This window comes from Cheilinus undulatus, linkage group 18 (genome assembly GCF_018320785.1).
Source record: "Cheilinus undulatus linkage group 18, ASM1832078v1, whole genome shotgun sequence".
Taxonomy (NCBI): Eukaryota; Metazoa; Chordata; class Actinopteri; order Labriformes; family Labridae; genus Cheilinus; species Cheilinus undulatus.
The window spans coordinates 28,549,895-28,576,852 of record NC_054882.1 but is presented as its reverse complement, the minus strand read 5'-3'; the positions used below and the strand labels follow the sequence as shown (position 1 = coordinate 28,576,852).

Here is a 26,958-nt window from a genome sequence, read left to right as displayed (position 1 = left end):
ACATAGCATAGTAATGGGAAGAGCGCTGCGGCACTGTGACGTCACACTACCAGCGCATGCTAAAACATGGCAGCCTCCTGGTAAGTTTATAAGCTCAAATGTACTCAAACTGCTGATATCTGGGATATTTAGTTAGTTTTTCAGTTCAATATATGTTCGAGAGACACAGATATCTACCCAACAAGATGAACTCGTCTGATCATGCAGGGTTCCTTTTAAACAAAAGAGGTTGAAGTAATAAGCGAGAGTCAAGCCCTTGTTACATTACACGCTACATGCTACATCACATGTCAATACCAAATATAGGCACAGAACAGTAGTTTTACAGATGCAAACTCAGGTTGATGAATATAAAAACTATGTCTGGGTCTTCATTGTGAAGCACAGATAGGAGGAAAAAATGAGAAAAGCGACACATTCTTGAAGCATTTTTGCAGCAGGTATAAAAAGTGATGAACTCCTGTGACACATATCAGATGTAACCGGAGTCACTTATACAAGACCTTCTTTGCTCAGCTCTCAAGGCTCCAGGGGCTGTATTCATAAAACCTTGTAAGTATCACTGCTGGTGACGAAATACTAAGAAAATTCTTAGAATCATGATTCTTTTCTAAGAATTTCCTCTCAAAGTTATGACAAGATCCTTGTTAAGACAAAAGTTATCCACAGAGCATTTTAGCCAACAAGAGAGCTCCTAAGGTGGAAAAAAAAAAGTGGAACAAGGAGGACTTTGAAGAGAGTTAAGAGTTTCTCAAGCAGAGGAGGAAATGGGGAGGTTTTCAAACACTAAATAAAGAATTTTGTCATTGAATCATAGAAGGACAGACAGACAAAATTCTTACCGAGGCTTTTCAGCTCATTTTAGACCCTACTTTTTGAAAGTGAGGCATGCATGGTGAGTCCTTTTAAATGCGGTCAACTCCACAGGTGCATCAAATCACTGACTGAAGCCTCTTTATACACTGATAGAACTCTGCATAAGTGGACCTGGTTTTAAATCTCTTCAGGTCAGGGTTTGGTTCGTATCTCGGTTTTGGGGTCATGATTTGGCATGGGTTCAGTTCATAGATAGAAAAGGATTTTTGGGGGTGCAGGTGGCCTGGTGGTTTGGGGTGCACCCCATGCTCGCGGACAGCCCAGGTTCAAATCTGGCCTGAAGCCCTTTACCGCATGTCTCTCCCCTGCTCTTGTCCCTGTTTCCGACTCTGTCCATTGTCTTCCTCTATCAATTGAAGGCACAAAAATGCCCAAAATAAATCTTTAAAAAACAAAAGAAAGGATTTTTGTTTTTAAACTTACAGAAGTGCAGCTTACACCTTATTTAGTGCCATTCAGAGTACTCAGGGATAACTGGGACAACCTGTGATGTTTATAACATGGGACACAAAAGAGGAAAACAAAAAAAAGCAAAATAGAAATAAACAGCTTAATATCTTCTGATGTAAAAGAATAAAGAAAAGTTCAACATTAAATACGTGTTTAATACATGCGTTTTAGAGCAGTGGATCATATTTAGGATTTACATGGTGTGCTGTGACACTTTTGTTGGTGAAGAGCCAATGCAGTGGTTACTGGTGCAAACTCCTGACTCATGTTCCTCAGTGAAGGGCCCCAGACTGGTACATACAGACAGGTGTGAGGTCTCATGGTCTAACTACATCATCTAGTGTGTGTTCACAGGATTATAATGTTGAAAACCAGTTGAAACTGTCCTCTTGTCTATGTTCAGCTAGACATAGAGATTCTCAAATCAGTTACTGTTTAAAAATCCTCTGATGTTTAAATCACACCTTACCCTGGACTCCTCTCTAGGTTTTCAAGCTCAGTTAGAAACTCTCTGAGAGGAACATATCCAGGAGAAAAGAGCAACATTTACATAAATTAAAAAGATATACTGAGGTTTTTTCTGCCCTTTTTCAAGATCACATTGGTTGTTTAAAGTGATACAATTGCCCTCTCAGTCTCAACTTCTTTTCTCTACCTCTGGTTCTGTAAACACCAGGGGGCTAACAAGCTCTTAAATAAGTCAGCAATCACAATGGATAGGGGCTCCCTGGTGGATGCAGGGCAATATTGTAGAGTCACTTCCTATTTAAAAGGGTTATCCCTCTTGGAGTGATAGAGGAAGCTTTTGTGCTTATTAAAGCACAGAATGTTATGATACACGCTCATAAACTCGCACATAGACTCCACTTGTCTTCTTCCTCTTCCTTTTATCTACCCAGCATATGTAATCCAGAATTATGGGAGAGTCTCACTGTTTTTGTGTTAATTGTCATAATATGATGGAGTCATGTGGTTTTTTAGGGTTTTTTTTATACAGCTCTGATTTCTGACAATATGCTAATTAAACTAGATTAAAGCCGATAAGATGAAACTTGGTGACCTTCTTGAGGGGAATACAGGACTATGTAAGCAAACAATGAAATTGCAGCAAAAGAATAAAATATTAATCAGAAATTACTAGATTATTTTTCAATGTCAGCTTGTGGTTTTATCAAACCATCATTGGATGGATCATGATGTTACTTAGCAATTAGCTGCCACTTCTGTTATATATTAGTAGTAATTCGTCAAGTCATAATGAGGAGAAGTGTACACACATTTTTGTAAACATACAAAAAACATTGTTTGTTAGAGTGTAACTAAGATTTGACAAAAAGTAACTTTCTCTCTACATATAGATGAGAACTCCTGCTGTAAGGGACAAACACGAACAGCCACTCAAAAATTATCAGTGCCTGTGTGAAAACAGCCAGACTCCCGTTGACTAGGCATTGATTAATGAAGACAAAAGCAGGTCAATTCACCTCACTAAACAAATAATTGCTGTGATTACTTAGTAATGTTGATCCCACTGTGCACAGTAAGTAGTCTCCTGTCAGATATACTGTAGGACTGTTGAATTAGGGCTGATTAAATAACCACTAACAAGAAGTCTGAGACTCTTCAAGCAATCAGGGAAAAGTACCAAATACTTTAGCAGTTTCTTTCATGAAACTGACTAATTTCTATCTGAAAGCTTTTCACATTAAACTGATGGAGCAGTTAATCACTTCTCATCTGCAGTCAGATATATATTTAATTCATTTTAACTGATCTCCAGACATTCAGTTACTTTGCCACAGTCATTTACAGATGAATGAGGCTTTTATGTGCAACACAGTCACACTTTTGTTCACTGCACAAACAGTGCCAAAGAGGCTAACAAGCTTGTGTCAGTATTGACATGTTGGAAAAACCCTATTGTTCTTTAAAAGGAGCATAGCAGTCTAGTCAGCACTTATACTTTTTTTCACACTCATTTTTTTTATCATTTCCAGTTGCCCAAACAGCTCAAAGTATTCTTAAATTGAGGTCTTACTCCAACACTGTATTTGTTGACCCAGAAAAGAGCTACTTCCCCCCTCTCAACCTTGTACAGTCTCACAGTGATGGTGGGGATTTTTCAGCCATACACAGTCATGCTGGACAGCCTTCAACTTTTATTAGCAAGTTCATATAAATAGCTGGTTTGGACTATGTGAAAAATTTGTATGTTATTATGCCAAGGCCCAGTGGGACACTTCCCTTTTGCCCCAGTTTCCCACAGCTCCAAGCTTGAGGATTTTACAAACATTGAAGTAACCTTGCTTGTGAAACTTTATCTTTAGTGTTTGGTCATCAAAAAATCTACACAAGAAAGCTAATCATGTCATGTGCACATGTGCAATATAGTCTCTTCTGAATTTAGTTTTTTCTATTCTTTATTCTTTAATTAGAGCACATGACATGGATGACAAAGAATTCAGACAGGAGGAATATCACTGTTGTAGCATTCATGGAACTCACCTCTGGGAACCAACTTTTTAGTATTTTTAAATGTAGCCAACTGTTGGCATTAAAACACCTCTTTCTGTTTACAGCATTGTTTACAATCCATTTGAAATGTCCAGATCAACAGTGATGCAAAACCAGATATGTTTACAAAGTGTATGTCATACTTTTTTTTATTAAATCCGATAGAATAGTGGTTTCCAACGTGGGGTCAGAAAGCTTTCCAAATGAACAGAGGAAATTTTGTATGATTGAAAGTGGTGCCTTTTATCCTTTATTTGTAAAAAATGTTTAAATTTGTTCAATTTTAAATTTCTGGTGAGGCTCTGTTTTACTGTAAATAGTAAGTTATACAGAGGCTTTATTCTGGCTTTACTCTACTATTGTCAAAATGAAAAACCTTCTTTGTTTTTGGTGATTCACATGTGACTAATGGGCCCCAAAGGCTACCAGCGACGTGCTTTCCTGCCTCAGTGAATAAGCTAAATCTAGTTATTCCAGCTAAGTTTTCCACTTCAACAGCTGACGCAGTGTTTTCATAAAGTAAACATATTGTACCGACTGTAGCTTGTCTAGTTATCAGCCATTAGAAGAATAAAGTGACAGAAATTAACTTGACCAGAGTCAGTTTTTCCAATTTATCTTCAGAAAGATGAAGAAGGTCTGTAAATCAGCGGCATTCAGTAAGGCAGGGAACTCTGGATGGGATGTGATGCAGGCTGTAGGTATCTGTGAGCCGCTGCCCTCGATCAGAAATTCCATTAATTCAGAGTCTCCATCCATAGGAGTATCCCCTTGTATTGATAGTAGGCAGCATGTCATTGTCATTTGAATCAAAATCACTTATTTTAGTACTGTTTTAGCTTAGTTACTTGTTTTCTCTGCCAAAGCCTTCAGACACAAACAGCTGTTCAACAGCTGCTGAGGCGGAAGAGCAAGCAGCCGGTAGCCGAAGCTTGCATTGCAAAAAAGTGCCAAGACAGAGGCTGTCTGGGTGAAAAATAAAACGCCTCAAAAATTTTGCTACGCTGTATAGCCTAGCTTCTCCAAGCTTGTTCTGTTTGAAGGGGCAGCGCTCACTGAAATCACTAGAGGCTAATGCTACTACTATTGCAAGGTACCCTCATGCAACCTACTGTCAAAAATACCTAAATATTGAAATACCAAAATAAGTTTTTAATCTCTTAACTTTTTCTTAACTGAGCACCAATTTTTTTTGAAACTGAAAACAAAAAAAAAAACAGTTTTGAGATCAGTTTAAAATTTCTATCCTGGAAAATGTTGTTCACTGAACTTGCACAACAATAAAGAAAAATAAATTGGGACTCGTTACTGGTACTGATGTGAGCCAGGATGCCATTACAATTTTCTGCCTTGTCTTCCTCTCCATATGGTTGTTTTTATGACCACATCAGTGTCTGCTAGGACTTAATTGTCCAGGACTACCCTGACTACAAACAAAAACCAGAACACTTCCCAGACTAAAACCCAGCCCTAAACTAGAGATTTCTGTGACAGCAGCATAGTGGTATACAGAAAAGACATGCAGGTGTCCATGTTTCCAGAACTATCTTCTCTAACTCCTCCTCTGTCTTTCTCTTCGTCCATGCAGAACGCTTTGACCACCACTGTCCCTGGGTGGGAAACTGCGTGGGAAGAAGGAACTACCGTTTCTTCTACATGTTCATCCTCTCCCTCTCCTTCCTCACCATTTTCATATTCGCCTTCGTCATCACACACATCATTTTACGTAAGTACCTCAGGGTCAGGAAAATGGACATACACTGAGCTCTGGTACACACAGAAAAACACTCCCCTGGCTGTGTTGTTGGTGTGTTTCAAGCCAGCAGGTTGTAAGTGGGCGTTGTGAAAAGCTGCAGCATTCTGGCTTGTTACCATCTTTCCAGCTGGGAGCCGGCAGTGCACTGTTGGGCTCCCCATCAGTGGGTGTGCTTGTGTGTGAGTTTGTGTGCATGTTAAGGACATTCACTGGATCAATGTTATACTGAGAGAAAAAAGTGGGACACAATGGGAAAGAAACAATAGAAAGAAAATTATAGCACTGAATAGTAATATTTTGATGTTTTTACAACAAATCTGTTCTCTTTTTGAGGCTCGTGTTCTCAGATATCAAAGCAGCACCACTGATGGTTGAAATCTTTGATTTGTTGTCTCCCACTTGGATTCAAACCAAGTTGGGGAACATCCAAGTGGATTAATAATCTGTCCGCATTACTGATTTAGAGTAGAAGTGCAGTACAGAGATGATAAATCAGCTTCATGACACTTGAAATTAACAGCAGTTGCAGTTGTTCAGTGTGGCAGGTGTTAAAATCCAGTCCTTTAGTGGTAGAATTTCATTATTCTGTAAATGGTAATTAAAGTAACATGTCTGCATTCTCTGAATTCATTTGCTGTAAGCCTTTGTGGACCAGTACCCGCTTCTCATGTAAGAGAATAAGCATGGTGCATCACCTAAGAAGCACAAAACATGAATGAGATGCAGCAACAGAAGGGCAGCTTCTAGTAGCAGCTCCTGCTCCATTATTAGGGATGAGAATCAAAATGTTACCAGTACTAACATATCCTATACCTACTGAACTCAATTACAACACAGATATCGATCCCTTATTTTGATACCCTGCCACCCCAATGTGGACGCCCCCCGAATGATGCATGAGCACACATCTGAATGGGGTTGCATCTTTTAGTGTCCATGTGAACAGTGAAGTTTAAATCCTCAATCTAAATATATTGAGTGTGATTGTGAAAAAAATGCTCATGTAATCACAGCTATTGTAGGCTTGTGCTGCTGCCACAGAGTAAACTAGATAATGCAAGCTCTGAAGCAGCTGTTGTAATGTCAAGTCTTGACTATCATTGAAGCCGACCGGTAGATTAAAACTGCCGCTATAGCTGCATCCATGCCAGTCTCCTCAACAGCTGCATGTTTACAGACTTGTAGTCAGCAAATTTTGTCCTTTTACCGGAAATACGTTTTCAGCTTGAAGCTTTGCGAGTTGGATTGGCCTTTCGACCATCAAGGAATATAGCCGATCTACCTGCTTTGCAAGGTTCTATTTAGTGGGTGTTTTGTGATTCTGATGTGATTGCAGGTGTGAAACAATGAAAGCAATTGTATTCTGGTCTAACTGAAAATCTCTTTCTTTTGCAGGCTCCAATCAAAGTGGGTTTCTTAATGCACTAAAAAACAGTCCTGCCAGATATCCTTTGACTCACATCAGTCTTTTGCTACTGTTGTCATAAATGTTTATGCTCAGTATGATTATAGCTGTTGTGTGTCAGTCTCCATATACTTCTCATTAATCATTGTCTTTAGTCAGGGTAGTGGTATTAAAACTTGTTCCACACTAACTTGCACAACCAGGCTCCATGTAGCTCATTATGTAGGTCAGAATTCATTCCCATGACATGCCTCCTCAAAGCGTTTTCATGCAATGCTCCTGCCATTTTGTGCTCTTCTAGTCTGCTTACAGCTGATGTGTTTGATTAGTCCTGTTCCACCAGGCTAATGCAGCACGCAAGGCAACTCCTCAATCTGTCTGCGACGGTTGATTCAGTCACTCTTTGATTTCATCTGGCTCATACTTTGCTCTTTCTACAGAGATGTTGTGTGAGCGAGATTTGACATTGAGTGCAGGCGTGTCTGTTTGTGTGACGGATGCCAAATGTGTGCGAGACGTCTTAAGCTGCAGCTGTAAGACGGCTTATTGTCTCAACACAACATCAGTGGCAATCATGTGGACTGTGGTCAACTCAAGCAAGTCAGTTCTTTAATTTAACATTGCCTTAAAGTGTCGTTTGACACCGTTTGTCCTTAGCTTCATGCAGTAATTTCAGGCAGTAAAGATAGGAAGATTTCCACTGATGTCAGACTCTAAATATATCTCAACCTCAACAGACTATTTCTGAGAAGTGAGTGAAATCTATTTCACCTTTCATCCAACACCTTCTGAAATAACAGCCTTAGTTCTCAGAGAACAAGGATGCTTTTTGCTTTAGTGTATATAAATAAAACAAGTCTGTAAATATTGATCTAATAATGTCTGGAATTGACAAGAAGTTTGACATGATAAAATCTCAATGATTCTTAATGCTGCTTCTAAGCCACAAATCTAGTTGAGAGCACCAGGCTACAACACTGTCCCTCTCTCTGCCCTTCTCTTTATGACCAAGTGAGATAACTGTTTCTCTGGAAGAGAAATGTGCCAAGCCAAGCTGATAACAGCCTGTGTCCTACAGGACCTTAATAATGGGGAGCTGCAGTCGATAGTATCGCAGCAGTCCTTTGTACTCGGTGAATGATGACATGTTTTGTCCTTGCTAAAGGGGAAGAGTTTTGAAGAGGGAGAAAAGAAGTGAGCAAAGGGGATGTGATGTTAATTAGCTGTTTTTTACAGTAAAGTTCATCAGAATGGTACACAGTGTTAAGCAACTATTGTTGAACTGGCCCTCCATGTAGTTTACTTTAAATATACCTTCAGGAGCGTATCTGTGCTACACAGTGCATCTGTAGTGTTTTATTTTATTAATAAAACATTCTCTTAGAAAGAGCATACTAAGATACAGTCATGAGTCTCTGTAGTTTATTTTGATAAACGCCCAGCGATTCATGTAGGACAGTGTGAGTGTTTGTGCTTTATATGGAGCAGAGAAAATGAGCAGTGTTCTGCATTGCCGGCCAAATGAACTGGTAACTAGGAACTATTGGCAAGCGGAGGACAGGCCTGAGGCTGTAGGTCAATATGCTAGCTGTTAGAGCTTGTACCATATTTTCTGACTGAGGCTATGCATGGGTTTTTGTCTGTACGGCTTTTTTTTTTTTTTTTACCTTTTTAATAAACTAAAGCAGTGGTTCTCAAGTGGTCGGGGATCAGGACCCACTGCTACCTCCTGAAGAGACCCAAAAAAATTCCAACCACTGCGGCACTGATAAAGGAATATCGTATCATTTAAACCTTTTCAATGAGAAATAATACCATTTGGGTTCAAAATGGAACAAAACAGACAGACAGAGATTTTGCTGGCTAATTTGACACCCAAATTAATCCATTTAACAACACACATTCCTCAAATCTACTTGTTATTATAGGAAAACCTGAAAAATAGACGTGATTGTCTTCACTGCATATCTTCATCGGACTTCCATGCACAGACTTTTTGCAACATATTTTTCATGGTACACATTCGGGACCCACTGCAAAGAGTTTCACTTTTGGGTCCTGACCCACCAGTTGAGAACCACTGAACTAAAGGATAAATTAATTCAAAACTGTTCAAAATGAGTGAGTCTGCCTTGACTTAATTGCATCACTGTGCTGGAGGTGGTGGTGTGTTTCTTCTCTGTTTGGTCAATAGTGGGCCTTTCAGGCTTCCATACTTACCTAATCAGCTCGAACCAGACGACCAATGAAGATGTGAGTATGAAAAAAACACACTTGGCAGACATCAGCATCCCTCATATGAAGTTCCTTTAATGCAATCATTACTCTTCTAAGTAAAGCATAGAGCCTTGCTTTAGCACATGCCAGCTTTCTCAAACTGCAACACCAAATATAGACATTGATGTTTCCATTGTTAATCATTTGAACTACTGTATGCGCTCATTTACCAATCAAACATACCTTATTTTTCTGCATTGATAAGAGCTATCATGAAGGCTTTGGTTCAGTATCTGATAAAGAGGTGAGGCTTTCTCAAGATACAATTACATAACCTAAAATAGAATTTTAGTGCTTTTTTTACAAATACTTTGTAAAAACAAATCCCAACTGAAAATCTGTACCATTGGGATAAAAATAACCAGAATGTTTAGTATTTTGGTATAGCAATAGGACAAACCATATAATACCACATGCTTTTTATTTCTTATTTCTTGACTATATTTGGAGTCAAAGTGGGGTACCAGATTTTTTTGATAAGATACTAGTTAATGTGTAGGTCATTTTATGAACATCAGTGTTTGTGCAGGGCTTTGAGGCTGACATCGGTCTGCAGGTCAGGATGTGAAGGAAAACTTCTAGGGATCAGGAGACATTGCTGTCTCTCTACTTAGCTCTCTAACAGGACTTAATCGACCGTATTCATTGACTGGTGAATTAAACAGTTAGTGAAGATAGAGGCTGTGATGGAAGGCAGAGCAGAATCAGCATCCGTGCAAAACCCTGAATCTTCCTTCATGTCTGTGCAGAAGTGTTGATGTGTTACCACGTCTTTTGAGTGTAACTGCTGTGAAACAATCAGAAAATAACATCTATCTCCATATCACCACTCTGTTTTAGCAACAGGTCACCAGCACTTGCTCTCATTTGATTGCCCATCGCTGCACACTGTCTCTTGCTCTCCCTGCCAACTTTTGGGTTGAAAATATGAATGTGTCTGCTTTTACTACAAAACTTTGGTATTTTGAATGTTAAAATAACACGTATACAGGGTCCGACATTAAGGTGTTTGCCTACTTGCCCTTCAGGGCAAGTGCTTCCCAAATCTACTTGCCCCATCTAAATTCCTACTTGCCCTGTCCAGGAGGTACTTTTTCTGGCTGTCAAGTGCATACATTTTGCTCACAACATATTTAGAACTAAAATCCAGTGCCTGTCGACTGTGGAAAGCAATACACAACACTTCTCTCTTAAGAAAACTGTATTTATTAGCTATGTGTTAGCCCACTGAAAATTATATTTAACTTTGTACAGATCAGTGCAAAGTGAAAGCTGCACCAAGTTGTTTTCCGAAGAAATTCAAACTCAGGAATTTCATATTTACAATACAAATAGGTAATAACACAAACTCAAAATATTTTTTTCGTAACTGATGAAACCAACTATTCTCAGAGGAAAATGAGGTCAGCAAAACACTGACACTAGAGAGGTGGTGGGGTCTGCTACATATGCACCAAGTATAAAATGGTGCTTTTCTTCTGTTTTTATTTGGTTTATTTATCATGAAACTGGAGACATTTTGCTGACGCGTGAAAATCAACCAAGTAAGATTTTTCTTGTTTGATTAAAAATGTCTTCCCCAAAACGACATAGTGCCCCTTTAAAGTGCTATTTCACAGTTCTACCCTGTAACTGTGAGGAGGTTAATGGGATAACTGTGAGGTTAAATGGGATACAAATGTCTATAGAGTCAGAAGAACCAATATGTCGCTGATAATGACCATATATTTATTTTATTTATCACTAACATCAGACTAAAACCTTGTATCTCAATTTTTTATGATTTTAATTTTTTTTTATATAAATCATATTTATATCATTTTTATGAATTATACATTTTTCATTCCCTGAAAAGTGATCACTTTGGAGATACCAGTCTTTGGCCCACCACCAGCGTTATGAAAGTTCCACCTGGCCTAAAGTTTTTTTCAGATGTTAGAATGAGCTGAGTTTGAGCTCTGAGATGCTTTTTAAAGAAAATGATGTATTTGGGTATTTATATCTCACATTGGGGCATTTACTGGAGTTCTGTGACTTTATAAACATAAAAGAGATGCTTTCTATTTTTTTTCCACTCACTATTAATCCTTTAGTATAAGGAGGAGGGGTCTCATATTGGTCTTTGCCCTGGGCCTCCAAATGACTAAAACCAGCCCTGCCTCACACCTGCAGCTCTCCAGACACATCATTTCACCCTGCCTCATTTTGGAGCTTTGGTTTTATATTTCTGCTCTTTTGACAATATTTCTGATCATTAGTGCATTAAAGATCGAATAAAATACCCACGTTTGAACAACTTTGACCAGATATGACACTATGTCCATGTGTGATCTGTGATCCGTGTAAGCTATTCTCATTGATGATGGGCATCGACATAATTGTCACAATATCTGGGCATGAGAGAGTATTGGCAGGATGTTGTTGGAGAAAAAGTTAAAACGAGGAAATGGGAAGCTTCAGACACGACAAACACGACAGCACACCTCAATGAATGAGCTTACTGAAGAGACGCACCACCGGTGGACTTCCTCTGCTCTCTTCTCTTACATATGCTCCTCTGTAGAGCGCATCCAATGGTAATAAAATACAGATTTAAAATAATAAAAGTTTAAATTTGGAAGTTAAAGCCTGTCTTCCTTATGTGGGTAACAGATTTATTGATGTGATCTACCATGAATCGTTACTGATGACAGTGTTTACCTTCATAAATGTTTTTAGTTAAAGTTTGTGCAGCTGTCTGCACGTCGGCAGACCCGCTCAGCCAATGGAGGCAGCGACACACTGCATCTAGCTACTCGAGGGCTCTGTAGTAACAGAAACAAGAGAGGAAAATAATAAAATTAATGAATAGAAAAGCCCAGAGTCATGCTTGCCTGATTGAGCAAGTCCTCACAAGTTTTGCTTGCCCGTCAGCTTTTTGAAATTGCCCTGGGCATTCGGGCAACCATTAATGTTGGACCCTGCGTATAGTTTAAAATGCACAGTATGAAAAATGTGTTAAATAATCTAAAGTTTTGGAAACTTTAGGTCAAAGGGGCCTTCAATTCAATTACTTTTTTGTAATTATTCTTTTATACCTTTTTTAAGCCGGACCTTACACACTATAATAGATGCAAAAGCATGTAAATGCTCTCCGTCTCATATCTGTTACTAATGTTCTTATTTGGTTGAGTGGATGCTGATAATGCCAACACTGAAGGTTTAATCCCCTCCTGCGGGTCATAAATATTTCATATAGTTCATTAGAGGAAATATGTAATCATAGCCTCTGATACACAGAAATCTTATTTTTTTCCTGTGAGACTTGAGTTTTTTTGTCTATCTCTCTGAAACTTGCACTGATGTTGTGTGGTCTTCCCCAGATAAAAGGGTCGTGGTCTTCTAAAAGAGGGAAAGACAACTATAACCCATACAGCTACGGCAATATACTCACCAACTGCTGCGCAGCACTATGTGGACCCCTACCACCCAGGTATGACATATGCGAAGTGTGCATGACTTTTTTATGAGCAGTTTTTTTGTATTTCCAGAAGCCCATGTGATGAAATGTTACTTTGCTTATTCTCTAGTCTAAGGTCGCATTCACGCCAGAGCTGTTTGGTCCGCTCCAAACAAACTCTGGTCCGTTTCCTTGGATAGCCTAGTTCATTTGAAAGGGTAGGAAAGCTCAGGGGAACTTTAGAGCGGACTCTCGTTCACTTAAAAACAGAGGCCTTGGTTCACTTCTAAGGGTGCTGTCACACCTACATGGTTCGGTCTGGACTTTCTGACTTTTTAGTTTGATCCAAACGAAAATGTTAGTTGGGAAACCTCCCCAGGACCATGATCCAGACCAAACCACCAGACTTTGGTCTGGCTAGAGGAGGTGATCTTGGTCCACACCTGAACCACAGTACGGTTCAAACCAAGTGGTAGAGCATTGTTTTGAAAGGTTCAGACCTTCAGACCAGGGAAGCACGTGAGGAGAAGAGGAGACAATGTTATAGGGTCCAAATGGGAAAAAACCCACATATAATATGGAAACTTTCCAACTGTTTTCTGAGAGGATGGAAGAGAGCGGATATGAAATGACGGGAGAACAGCGCCACCTGAAGGTAAAGAAACTGCGGCAGCAGTAAATTATATGAAGGTGTGCAATACTCTGTGAAAAAGTGGTGCTTCTACTAATCACACAACTCACCTTCTCTCCTAAGTCAGTGTTGCCATGTATCACAGGATGCATACTGTCTTCTCTTCCTGTCTACATCAATAAAGTTGATGTCTAATGAGGAAGCTCATAAGGCGAACTTGGTTTAGTCTTATGTACTGCTCTTCAAGTTGGTGTTGTTGATAGTAATAAATCAACGTGCTGTATACTATGGAGACATGGAACCCACGTAGTCGATGAATAATTACAGTGGGAAACCAAAACCAACCTAAACCAACCAAATGTATACAATGTAACAAAAACACAAACCTTGGTCTGGACATTCAGATGTGAAAAGACCCCAAGTGAACCCTGGTGTGGATCTTTTGAGGTGTGAAAACAACAGGGACCAACTTGTGAACCAAAAGCAGGATTAACAGGGTAATGATTTACTGATGTATTTATGTCACTCAAATACTTGTCCGTACCTTGCTCTGCATCTGGGTAACCAGCGTCACAGTCTCTTGCTTTCACTTTTGCTCGCCTTCTTCTTCAGTATTGATTCATTCGTCTCATGCAAAGAGCGTCATTCTGGACAGCTCGCTGCATAGCTTGCTTGCTTGCTTGCTTGCTAGAGATGGATTTCTGTTTTCTTCTCCTACGTCGTCTTTTCTTCGTCACCGCTGGGTTTTTTTAGATGACAATGCCACAAACATACAACTGCTTGATGTTATACAGATTGTTTGGTTTGTTTGGACAAGTGCAGTGTAACCAAATCACATGAAAGTTCAACAATGCTGCATTTTGAGCCCCGAACCAAGTCCCCTGGGCTATCAGGTGTGAAAACAAACTAAGTGAACTCATCCTGAAGTTTTTACTTTAAAATCATCCTGCTACCTCCTCCCCAATCCACACAGTCCCCAAAAAAACATTTTGCTTAAGTGGAAATGGAACAGTTCACTCGATTTCCTTCAGATGGAGAGCTGTGTGATATGGTTCTCCTTGCAGCCTTCTCTCTCTGCTCCGCTACTGAGATTCTGCTGAAGTGGAAAGGATTTCAAGCCACTTTAACCAAATCCAAGATCAAAGTTTGCTTCATATATTACTTTTTACACTTGAGCTGTACATGTGATCTAATGGAAACATACGCCAGCTGTCACAGTTACCTTCAATGCTTATGGTATGACTTTTAAGTCAGTATATATTGCATGTTTCCTGTCAGATACTTTACTTAAGCATATTTTAGGAAACGGTATTTCATCCATGAAACTGCAGCTCTTTTTTCTTTCGTCATCAAACAGCTCCTTTTTTCTTTCGTCATGGTTAGAAATATGTTCGTGCTGGAGCCAGATACCCACTATCTGCTCTTATCTTTACTGACCACTGTCCTACTTAGAGGATATGGCTGTCTCGGTGACATTATAAGGCATCACACATAACCTAGCTTTACCTTTTTGCTTTGCTCTTACTTAAACACAAGTATGAACAGAGAGACAGAAAACATACAGGCACATGCATCCATTTCCTTCTGTAGTGACTAAATACATACATTCTGTAGATAGAGAAACACAAGGCAGAGTCATAATAGTGGCTTCTGGCTACACTCTGCCCATGTATGTGGCCATCACAAGCCATAAGTCACCAATAATGGTTCCAGTGGGTGGCAAAGGAGAGTCCTCAGTGCACAGGTGGCTGCCATCTGGGCATGTGTGTGTTTGTGGCTGACCACAGGCGTTGTTAAGCTGGGTTCACTAGTAAAAATAAAGGAATGTTTCACCTCAGCCTTTAACTATGCATGCAATGCTTCCTCTCTCCCCCACAAACACGCACAAAGACAAAAGCCTCTTGCATTCTATTCCCTGCCGAGACATTGACTCACATTTTCTAATGCATCATCTTTTTTTAATGCTCATTTCCTCCTGGCTGCATTTGCAGACGTTTCAGTATTCATTACCAGTAACACAAGCTAATGCTAAAGGTCCCTGCAGTTTGTCTGTGTGATTCCAGCAAAACATTTCCACCTGAATCCAGCTCGGTCCCTCTGGAACAAACAGTCAATGCACTCTGTGTTGAATGTTTATCTCTTCTGTGGTGTTAACACTGCTGCTGTGTGTATGTGTGTGGTGGAGGCTGCTCTGTGTCAGATACATAACCATTAGCACATACAGCTGGCCTGTGACCACACATGTGCACCCATACATTACATGAGTTCAGCAGGTTGTCATCTAACCAGCTGTGTCAGAGTTCTGCTGTGTTCACAATAATTCACTCCACTACTTCCCTGTGGGACCTCACCGATTTATTTGCAGTGTTTGTGTTGATGTGAGAGAGTGTTTTTGGACGATTTTAATGTCAAGACTTAAATGTTAGGGGGCAAATGCTCACCCAATTAAGCACACATAATTTTACACACTTGTGTCGTTAACAGATGGGTACCAGTGACACACAAGGTCATCTGTAGATTCAGCTTACTCTAGCTGTCAGTTCTGTTTCATTTCCACACTGTGTGTTTAAGCTTCAGTACTCCAGACAATCAATTTGATTAAACTGCTCTACTGTATTTAATCTGTTTGTGCCATTTACTGTTTAACATTTGTGAGTGAATGCCCCACATACAATGTTGTCCCCTTTCTTTGTTTCTCTCTGGTTAGTCTCATTGACAGGCGGGGCTACGTCCAATCAGATTCACCGCAGCTGGCACCACCAACCAATGGCATCACTATGTACGGAGCCACACAGTCACAGCAGAGCCACATGGTAAGACTCTGACCTGAATTTCAGGAGTAATTACACTAAAATGTTGTCATGACATTAAGATTTACAGAGTTAGTTATCATGAGTAGTGGTAGACCAATGGGGGAAGCCCTGCATCAGTGGGTAGTCACATTTGTGTAGCCAATGCTTAAAAGCACGCAACATTTTAAGTCTGTATCTTTGAAACAGGCTTTAAATATCTTACTTTGATAGCTCACTGCTGTAGCCTCACAAATGACATTTGAAGACTTAATGCTACATTATTTTGGATAAGTTGATAGAGCGTCACCTGTTCATAGTGGCACCTGGTGCATTATTCTCCAACTTCCCACAGTAAAACAAGGATGTATGTCTAAGTTTGTTAGCTTGATACCAGCACATTATGTCAATTTCCATTAAGGAGCTTACAGAATCAACATCTTGATCGTAATTATTTCACCGTAGAGACAATCTATTTAACTTTAACACATAGTATGTAATGTACTGCTTGGCTCCATTACTCATTTGTTTTGAATTTAGGACTCTGTTCAGTAAAAACTGCACCCCTAAAGTGTTTTTACAGTATGTTAAGCTACAGTGTATTGTCATGAATGAATGTCATATAAAGAAAAGTTCTTGAACTGAACTTCCTGGTTCACGCTACAAGCAACTTGCAAAGCATTCAGGGATTGCTCATAGAGCTAATCAGGAGGAAACAGCTTATTATTATCATTATCATCATTGTTATGTGAAATCCATCCATGATACGACAATGATGGACTACTGTTTTAAATGTAAAGAATGCTGATTTCAAAATAAGAAATAAGGAACAGGGTTGGGCGGTGCTGAGCTACTTTAAATGTCTAGTGGGGCAGAATGTCTAACTAATGGAAGACAAATGTAGGAAATGCAGTTAAAAAATCTATACATAGCGTAAAAGCAGTCATTTTAAACCAAGACATTTCAGTGCAAAAATTCTGTGGATTGTACCTTTAATACATAACTAAAATTATATTTTTTTCAATTAAGAGGTGCTAAGTTAGTTTCTCTATAGCCTGCAACATTTTATTTGTGTTATTTGTCAAAAGTTGCTGGCCTGTTGGCTGAACATATGTAGCCCAAATGATCAACATGAACATGGACATGAACATCAACATGATGAACATCTTAACTGACGAGGAGAACTTTGAACGTTGCATCTTTTCTCTCTTTCCTGAACTAACCCAGTTGGGCTTTCTCCTCCTTCTAGATTAAAACTCATAAAGGCTAGCGACGACGAGAGCGTGCTAGTGATGATATCAATATTTTATGTCGCCCCATGTTGTCAGTAAATTAGGTCAATAGTATGAAGAAGATTCCTTCTGTATGTGCTTGTGTGTGTTTGTGAGAGGTGGCATCTAACCTTAGATGAATGAAGAAGTTCTTCATTTCAGTCTCTCTCCATTATTAGATCATTAGTCAGATTGTTATGTTTAAGATTAAGAGCCTGGTTGTGTACAGTATTTAAAGTAGTCTGTATCAGAGTGATCTAGATTTGAAGCCTCCCTTTTTGCCATACAGTATTAGCTAATCTGTTTTGTTTTTGCTGTTTTTTAGGCTTAAATCATTCTGATCTAGAGTTGAACTTCCAGTACTACAAATGGGACTAGGTTACATCAACCTTAAGGTGGACTAGCTAACATGAGATTATATCAAGTGTTTTTATTTGATGGTGCATTAAATTACATAAAATAATACCAATACAAACAACAGTTAGACTGTATATGACCCCCATAAAATACAGGAAATTAAGAAAACAAATAGTAATTATGATATCATAATCAGTCCTCTGGAATGTCAGTAAAAGGAGTACCAGCCTGGTATTTATAATTCAACACTTGCCCTAAAGTCAGAGTCGACCCATGATGCCTTAGCATGTTTAGTTTCAAAGCTGAAAACAGTAGGACAGAAAATGTTTTTTCCACCTGTTTTTCAAAGGAAGGTCCAGGCATTTTCAAACTTGAGACTCCAGAAAGGATCGGGGTTGGCAGAAATTTTTCTTAGCATTGCTAATTATTGCCTAGGAAAAGACAGATGACTATTGAGAACACAACAGCAAATTTTGAATTAGATAAAACCAGTCCATGGATGTATGATTGTAATCAAATTTTTGGACAGAAAATTTGACTGGATTTAGGTTGTGGGGACTCTCTGAAGCAGCAGGGCTGTGCCTTTAAGCAACTGGTAATAAAGTTTTGATTCAATACAAAAATCTAAAACTTAGTGAGGATATTCTTGAATAACAATACCAAAAGTGTGCTTGTAATGCTGAGTCAAACTCTACCCATGAAAAAAGGTGTAGAAAACAGAAGTTTAACAGACAGTATATGCAAACTCAGAATCTTATGGGCTTAAAGTACACTACCATCAGTAAACAGATTTGTTGTTTTTTGTTGTTTAACAGTCTTGGAAAGAAAGAAGAGAGAAAGAATAGCTGGTCCCAAGATGAGGACATTGTGCTGACCTCACTGACCAGCTTCCCTATGTGGCTTGAGGGAAAGCAACAAGTCTTCTGTTGTTCAGTGTAGCTGTTAGCATCACACATTACATGCTAGATTTAAGGCCTGTTCACACACAGCTACTAAAGGTCTGTCACTGGTGCCCTCCCCAAGTGTCACAGCTATCTCGTTGTTCTCGACCTCGCCCTGTCACTTCTCATTGAGATGTCGAACATGAATGTCATCCGTTTTCAGGTCCTAAATGTGTGGACTGCTTCTATTGGGGCTAAGAGCTGTAGGAACATTCCCTCACATTAGCACACACTGAAATAACTGCCATCTGTTTTCCGTGGCGCTCATGTTCAGCAGCTCAGGTTGTCCAGTTGTGCCCGCTGCTGGACGTTCACCTGCAGAGTGATTCAGTCAGCTGTTTATTCATGTGTATGTAATATTTAGTGACTTTTTACATCAGGGATGTTTTTTAATATTCTTATAGTCTGAACACACCAGATGATGCAACTCTTTTCATTTCTTTATTGAAAAGAAATCTTTGCCATTAGAGAAGTGTTGGAGCAACTGTTATTTTGACTGAGTGAAATTGTTCAGACCACATTGAATAAGAGTCTTTTATTAAACTTTCCTTCTTACCACAGCGGTGTCTGTCAGTGGGGGTGTTTTTGAGAAAGAGTGTGAATAAGCATGAATACTATGTCTGTAAAGAAAGGAAGAGATGGCATAGAGACAGTAGAGAAGTAATGTAACTTGACTCTCAAGTTTTTTCAGTCAGTGTTTTGGTAATAATGTGATTTAAGTGTTAAGGTGAGACTTCTTTTATAAGGCAGTGAATACATTTGGCTTTTATGATCTTAGTCTCTCTTGTTGTCAGCTAAACTCTTCCTCATTACTTGTCAATAAATCAGACGTACCACATAAAACAGGTTGTATGCTTGTAAACACTGCCACACCTACATATTTCTTCAGCGTAGCTCATCAGTCAGGCAGCAGAACTCTGTTTTTACTCTTTAAAGTCCCTGCAAAGTGAAATCCAAAATTTGTTTCTAAACACACTGGATATGTTGGAATGATGTTGCTGTAAACATGTGAAACACTGAGATATATGTGTGACTGAATATTGGATTTAGACTGTTAGAAAGTTTTTCACTTCTTTGGTGGCCAGGTTTAATTTGGGCAGGGCAAATATAGCACCCCATGACATCACAGGGAATAACTCCAACCCCAGATTCTACAATGACATAAAATCACTGAGCAGCTTGTCTTAATCGAGTCTGTTGTTAGCTGATTTCACCTCCTTCATTGAAAATTAACAGCCAGCTAAATGCTATGTTTGATAGTCTAAACTAACATGTTATTACTAAATTATGTCATGTACAAAAAGCTGAAATTACTAAAAAAAAACAGCAGAAGATGACATTTAACAGGACAGAATCAAAAATCAAAAACAGCCAGTTTATTCAAAAGAGGGACTACTGAGCACGCTCCACTGCACCATGTGATTGCATATGTCTGTCACAGAGGGGCAGAGAGAAAGTCTGTTGTAATTGATCTCAGATCAGGTTATTTCTCCAAAAATACATTTAAAAAAATGACTGTTAATATAGTGGGGAGTGATGCCCAGGTAAGTCTTTTCATGGGTAGAGCCAGATGTTCATTACCCTTATAATATTTCTCATGAAGACAGCAGCCTGAAGAGTGAAAGAAAAACATTTGTGCAAATGTGTCTAAAGATCCATAAGGATACAAAAAGTTTTTGATACACACCATATGGACAAAAGTATTCAGCTGCCTGACCATTATACCAACATGGACTGTAATGACATTGGATCCAAATACATGCGCTTAATTGTGGAGTTAGTTGATCCCCTTTTTCTGCTATAACAGCCTCCACTTCTCTTGGAAGGTTTTCCACAAGATTTTGGAGTGTTTCTGTGGGAATTTTTGCCCTTTCATTCAGTAAAGCATTTATGAGGTTGGACACTTATGTTAGGCAAGAAGGCCATCTGTTCCGGTTCATCCCAAAGGTGCTAAATGGGGTTAAGGTCAAAGCTTTGTGAGGGCCTGTCAAGTTCTTCCACACCAAACTCATCAAGCCATGTTTTTATAGTCCTTGCTTGATGTGCTGGGGCACAGTCATCTTGGAATAAAAAAGAGCCTTCTTCAGAATGTTGCCACAAAGTTGGAGGCATAGCATTGTCTAAAATGTCTTGGTATGCTTAAGCATTAAGCTTGCCCTTCACTGAAGATAAGGGGCCTAGACCTAACCCTAAAAAACAGCCCCATACCATCCTCCCTCCACCAAACTTCAATTGGCACAATGCAGTCAGGCAGGTAATGTTCTCCTAGCATCCACCAAACCGTATAATATCACTCACAGTTGACTGTGGAATATCCAGCAGGGAATGACATTTCTTGATCTTTCTTATTGCAAAAGTGGCATCCATGAATTTTAGGTGAAACACCTCAGGAAACACCTGAATATAATACTAAACAGGTGTGGCCAAATATTTTCGTCCATATAGTGTAACTTGGACTGGCTATGGTGGCTGGTTTAATCCAAAAGAGCAGGAGTTAGAAAGCAGTTAGGTCAGAGAGTCTGAATGAAAGTGGACCAAAACACCCCTTTTCACGTGGTCTCTGTACAGTTGTTTGTTCTGCATCTGGGTTTGATTGACAACTTTCAGACTAGCGCAAACCAACTGTATGCATTCTTAAAAGGGACTTGAGTTTATTTTAAAAAAACAAACAGGTAAGGTCTGAAAGCCCCCTATAAGATTGAAAAAAGAGTCTCAAATCGCTATCATACTTTAAGTGTAAAGGAACACTGCACTTATTTAATTCAATTCTCTGACAAAAAATGCAAAATATCTCATTTGTATTATTTTTCTTCATAGATATTATGAAAGGTTGTTGAGTTACTAGTAAGACAATAGCGATATTGTCTTTTTATTAAGAAAGCCTTAAAGATTACACTACTGTTGTCACACAGGCAAAGCCAAAAGAAGGTACCGCCCTCTGCTGTTAAAAAAGTATTCGAATCCATCTTTCTGTCAAATAGATTTCTATCGTATTTGTATTGATGTTTAATTGTACTGTGACGTATCTTCATCATCATATTAGAGTATTTTCCCATCAACTAGAATGCTACAATTTAACTCTACATTAGAATTATGGCTTATTTGAGGATTCATGTTGTGCAGGGTAGGGTTGAGCAAATAAAACACAAGTTTGAATCTCTTAGGTAAAATGTCGACTCGTCATGCTGAACAAGGCTGATTTATTCCATAGAACCGAACTGGAAAAAGAACTGAGGTTGTATTGGTGCAATCAAAGACAGATTATTTATCTGTGAGGTGCTTTTGTGGGTGATACAGCTTTACACCACAGCCTGGTTGGTGTGTTGAAGTCTTGTAAGCAGTTGCTATAGTAACAGGCTGTGAAATGATGTCACATCACACCTCGATATCATAAAACCTTTACTAGGGATTTGATTTTTTTTCTGAGAAGGGGGTGGGGTGGGGGGTGCATAGTGTTAGCCTATTTCTGTACCTTAAATTAGAAAAACAACACAAAACCTGGCAGACATCCTCTTGAGTCAACTTATTTACTGTTTGAAATATGAGTTTCTCTCTGTTTGATGTAACAATAATTCAGTTTTGGGCTACTAAATAATGAATAAAGCTGACAGATAGAAAAATCATACAAGAATATTCATTATCTCAGCTCACAGTGATTCGTGTGCAGAATTGGCACAGTTGGCCGTGGTCTCCAAACTTGACACAAGTGGAATACAGACAGTGTCAGCTGTTGGAAGTATTAATTTGAATAGATTCAAATCAATACTTCAAAGAGTTTACTGTTGACCAAACTGACCAGAGATTATAGGGTTACTGCATGTCCTGGAAAACCTGGAAATCAGCTGATCAATTTTCTAGGCATGTAGAACAAATGGAAAATGAAAGAAAAGTTGAAACACGCTGGAAATGTATTTAAATATTCTCCTTATTTCATATCAGAGTTTTACAAATCAGAGGGCAAAATCAGTGGGACCCAATAAATGAAATAAAAGAGGTGTACTTATTGATGATCAAAAATTGATAATTTCATTCACAGGAGAAAAGGGGATGAAATAATTATTGTGACCTTTATTTACATTGCATTTGTAAGCCTATTGCCCAAATGTTAGAAAAGGAAACACAATAAGATTAATGTGGGATATAGAGTTTTAAAACAAAGAAAGACATAAAAGGATAGCAGTAAATAAGAGGAAAAATTGGGTCATAATTGAGCAGGAGCACTTGAGTGCTATTCATTCATGTATAAAAATCATGATTAGAGCCATAGACTGCACATCCTTTGAATCAGACTTCCACAGAAAGGAATGTATTAGTGTATGAGCATTATAAGTTCCTGTCAGCTCATTGTCCTGGAAAATAAGATCTGTATTAATTAGAAGAGTGGGGACTCTGTATAAGGACTGCAGCTTGTTTTTCATTGCTTTTTATTTTTGTTCTTTTTACACACCTAAAGATCTGCATCTTATGCAAAAAGTCAACAAATTCTTGCATAAGTATGGCAAAATGCTGTTATGACACCTTTTTAATTTCAAGTCTGCAGATAAGACCTTTTGGTAAAATCCTGTATTTCTGTTGCCGAACAAATTAGCTCATTTATAGCTTTCAGTCACATGACAAGCCCGAGGCATGGAAGGTAAAATAGAGCGTAGAACAATGTCAGCTACCATTGAACATTTAATGGCATTGCTGCACTGGCGTTTTGTTCTCCATCTCTTCAAAACAACGCTTGTTTACATCACCTGAAAACCACAGAAAAACTGATATTATTTCAAACTGTAGGTTTTTTTTACACAGCACAGGGACACTCTTCAAATTTCTAATACAGGAAAGTTCTCAGTCACAACTGAGCTTTAATGGTGTTGACATATCAATAATAGTGGAGTATCCTTCCCCTTAAACCGCCCCACACATGACGACAAATGATGACAGATTTGTTCTTAGTGTTTGGTGTACAATGAGGTGACTTACACAGCACACCTCACACTGACAGACTCTTCAACAACCTGTGTCCAATCTTAAAACTCAAAATCTCACTCAGTCAAACACATCTATAGAATAAATAAGCTAAATTTGACTAGCTGTTTGCTACTCTGTATATTCATTGTTGTAGCATTTTCAGTCCATTTTTGATTCTGCTGTTTTTTACAGGACATTTATAAACAGTCGCATTGTTGACACAAATCATCAAGTTGGTCCTTCATTTCAGGCATCCATCTGACTTTCTTGCTTAAAGTTTACTGTCATTGGCGGTGTTTGTTGTGCTTCCACATTCTGTCAGCTTGCTGATTGGCAAATGCTCAAACTCAACCCAACAGGATTTCTGATCATAAATAGTGAGCATGATTGATATTTATAATCTCAAATCAGGGCAGCTCTGGTTGTCTTCCAAGCAGATTGGAGGGGAAAAGTCATTCTTAACGAACCACAGAAAAAAATCTGTCAGCGTAATCTTCAGAACCATTTGTTAATCAGGCGCTTTCTGACTTTGGTCAAAAAGGGAAATCTGACCTAAATTGGTATGATTGTCTCGTAGTGTGTGCCAGACTTTACTGTCTGCTTTCCAGTGTTAGTCTGTCATCACTCTGTGAACATAATGTTCTGTGTAGTATTTGTGTGAGTGTCTGCCGTGGGGAATGGACGAAGGCTGAGTCAGTCGGTCTGTGACTGTTTATAAAACATGGGCTTCAAAGCAGAAAATGACAAAGCGCTGTATCACCTTTTTTTTTTTTTTTTTTTTTTTTTAACCTCCGTCTCTTTCATTCAGTGTCTCACACATGGTTGGTGACGTAGCTCTGTGCTAACGTAGCTGTGAGGATTCAGTGTCATGTCTGTTAAATAACCACAGGTCAAGTTAGTCTTCTCAATCACCTGGAGAGAGGCCAAGCTCATAAAGGTGATAGGCCACTGATAGGAGGGCTGATAAGTCCTACAAGCACATCTTCTGTCATGTGAAAGGTAGCTCAGCTTCCTTTTAAATCACACGTGTAATCTGCTCTTTTTAGGTCAAAGAGAATGAGACAGAAAGGTGAGATGTTAGATGACATTCCTACCCTTCAAACTTTGTGTGAGCCAGACTTTTGGGTTGGTTTGTGATTTGGGGGGGGTTCAAGGACTTTTCTTTTTTGGTTTCCAGGGCTTTTAAATCACTGTCACCTCTCTGTCTTCTGTAAGTGGTGTCTTACACATGATTTGTTGGTGATCACAGAGGGCTAATGATTTAAAGCTAATCCGCCTGCAGCTAATGTATGGTATTGATGATTGTCCTAACCCAGTTTTTCTGCTCCAGTTTCACATGTGGAATTTCCATTTTAAAGCAAAGCAGTACAAATACACAGACCATGAACGTGGCCTTACAGCCAGGTGTTTTTAACTCTGTTTTACTTGGCTGGAAGAACAATCTGGTGCTGGTTCTGTGTGGGGCTCTGCAGTCTAACAATGGTACTAACATCTGTTCTTTCTTTTTCTCTCCCTTATCCAATCACTGATCCCCTTCTCTGCTGTCTGTCCACACATTGTTTTTCTTCATCCTGCCTCGTGTGTCGTTTCTCCTCTCCTCCTTCATCCAATTTTCAACTCTGCCTTGTTCTTATTTGTTTTCTATTTCCGTCCTTCACCCCCGGCACCTTATCTGTCTCTTTGACTTTTGCATCTACTCCCTTGTTCTCCCTTACTTCTGCTGCTTTCTCTCAGTGTGACCAAGACCAGTGCATTCAGAGCACCAAATTCGTTTTACAGGCTGCCGCCACGCCTCTCCTCCAGCAGCAGAGCAGTGAGCCCGTCATCCTGACCACGTCGCCCGAAAACGGAGGCTCTCTTCCAGGCCGCACCTCCCTCACCCTGGGTGGTCCCTGTACCTCGCTCCCCCTCGGACAGCCCACCCCTCCGACGTCAACTCCAAGCCTCAGCCTTCACGAGGCCGCCGACATGATGCCAATCCACGGGCACGGACACACACTCAACCACAGCCACCCCCTGCAGGAGCCGGGAGCCCACCACCACTTTCTCACTCCAGAGGAGGTGCCTTCGCCACCGGGTATGCTCCCCTGCGGCAGCCCAATGGGTCACAGCCACACAGTGCAGGCTGGCTTCTATAACCCCGCCAGCCAGGACTCTCTGCATGAAGACTCTGTTAGAGGGCTGGTTAAACTCAGCTCCGTCTGACAGAGGGGCAAGGAGCCTTTCCTGAAAACTTGCATCCAACCCATGGAACCTTCCCTGTGCCACTTTTGTGCCAGCTCACTCTCACCCTGAATTATTTTACATTACTCTCCTATTCAGGACTGGAGAACTGCAAAAAGGCTGTGGTTTAAGTTCAGCTGCTACAAACTGAATGGAATTGAACTGATCTAAAGTGAAACCATTTGTCCTCAGCCAGTGGTCTTGCCAAACCACTCCTCTGGAAATGGGAGAAATGTTTTCTGGTGTGTTTGCTTGTATGAAGGCTCACACATAGTCTTTTTTTAAAACTTCAAGGGAAGCCTAATCTGTCAGCTCCAGGAAACATGAAGTTGGACTGTCTTTTGGCGTATGTCTGTGAGCCATGACATGCAAAAAACAGAATGAAAAGGATATGTTTTGACAGTATGTGACATTTTTGGCCAAAAAATAAATTTCTGCCAACAAATCAAAGGTCCAACATATTCTTACTCATACAACCAACTATAGCCTTCTTGCCTGTTGCTGACTGGACAGCGTCTTCTGCCTTGTTTTTTCATGGACATTCTAAGCAGTTCAATGGTTGATGTCATCATGTTGCATATCATCCTGCTTTTTCTATTTCAGAAAATGAGACTGTTGTACTGTACCATGGTTATTACAAATCTTTCAAATTATATTTCCTGTGGATATTAATAAAACACCAACTTTTTATCAGATATGATTGCATTGATATCAAGATTAGAGTGGAGGAACGTGAGAGGTAATTTCTCCATAAACGTTAATCTTGTAAGTAATGACTGTGGCCATTAGATTAGAACCAGAAAGATTAAGAGCAAGCCTGTTTTATGAATGATGCTTAAAATGCATGGAATTATAGACACGGTGGAGCCATGTACAAGTCCTGGTCAGGCTTTGAGTCGAAATCATGGAGGAGAGCGGCACCAACTCCATAAAGGACTTCATTTTAAGTAATCCAATGGTGAGTAAAGAGAAAACGGTTAAAAATATGAGTGCACTGGTTGATGGAGGTGTTTGTGTGGAAAGGGGTCATGCATTAATAACTCTCTTCCTCCACCTTATGGTTGAGCAGAAGT

At 39.5% G+C, this 26,958-nt stretch overlaps 1 protein-coding gene across 5 annotated transcripts in view; it reads left to right on the top strand.

The window, feature by feature from the left end:
* LOC121526661 (palmitoyltransferase ZDHHC14-like) overlaps nt 1-26,580 on the top strand; it is a 78,720-nt gene extending 52,140 nt beyond the window's left edge. Inside the window, exons 5-11 of one of the 5 annotated variants that reach the window (XM_041813336.1) lie at nt 5,429-5,566; nt 6,992-7,040; nt 9,152-9,254; nt 12,641-12,750; nt 16,056-16,161; nt 24,709-24,731; nt 25,397-25,637. In XM_041813336.1, the coding sequence (XP_041669270.1) occupies nt 5,429-5,566; nt 6,992-7,040; nt 9,152-9,254; nt 12,641-12,750; nt 16,056-16,161; nt 24,709-24,731; nt 25,397-25,493 (626 nt within the window). In that variant the 3' untranslated portion in view covers nt 25,494-25,637. The other 4 variants (XM_041813337.1, XM_041813335.1, XM_041813332.1 and 1 more) reach the window with 4 other exon arrangements.
* Nucleotides 26,581-26,958: the final 378 nt, after the last annotated feature.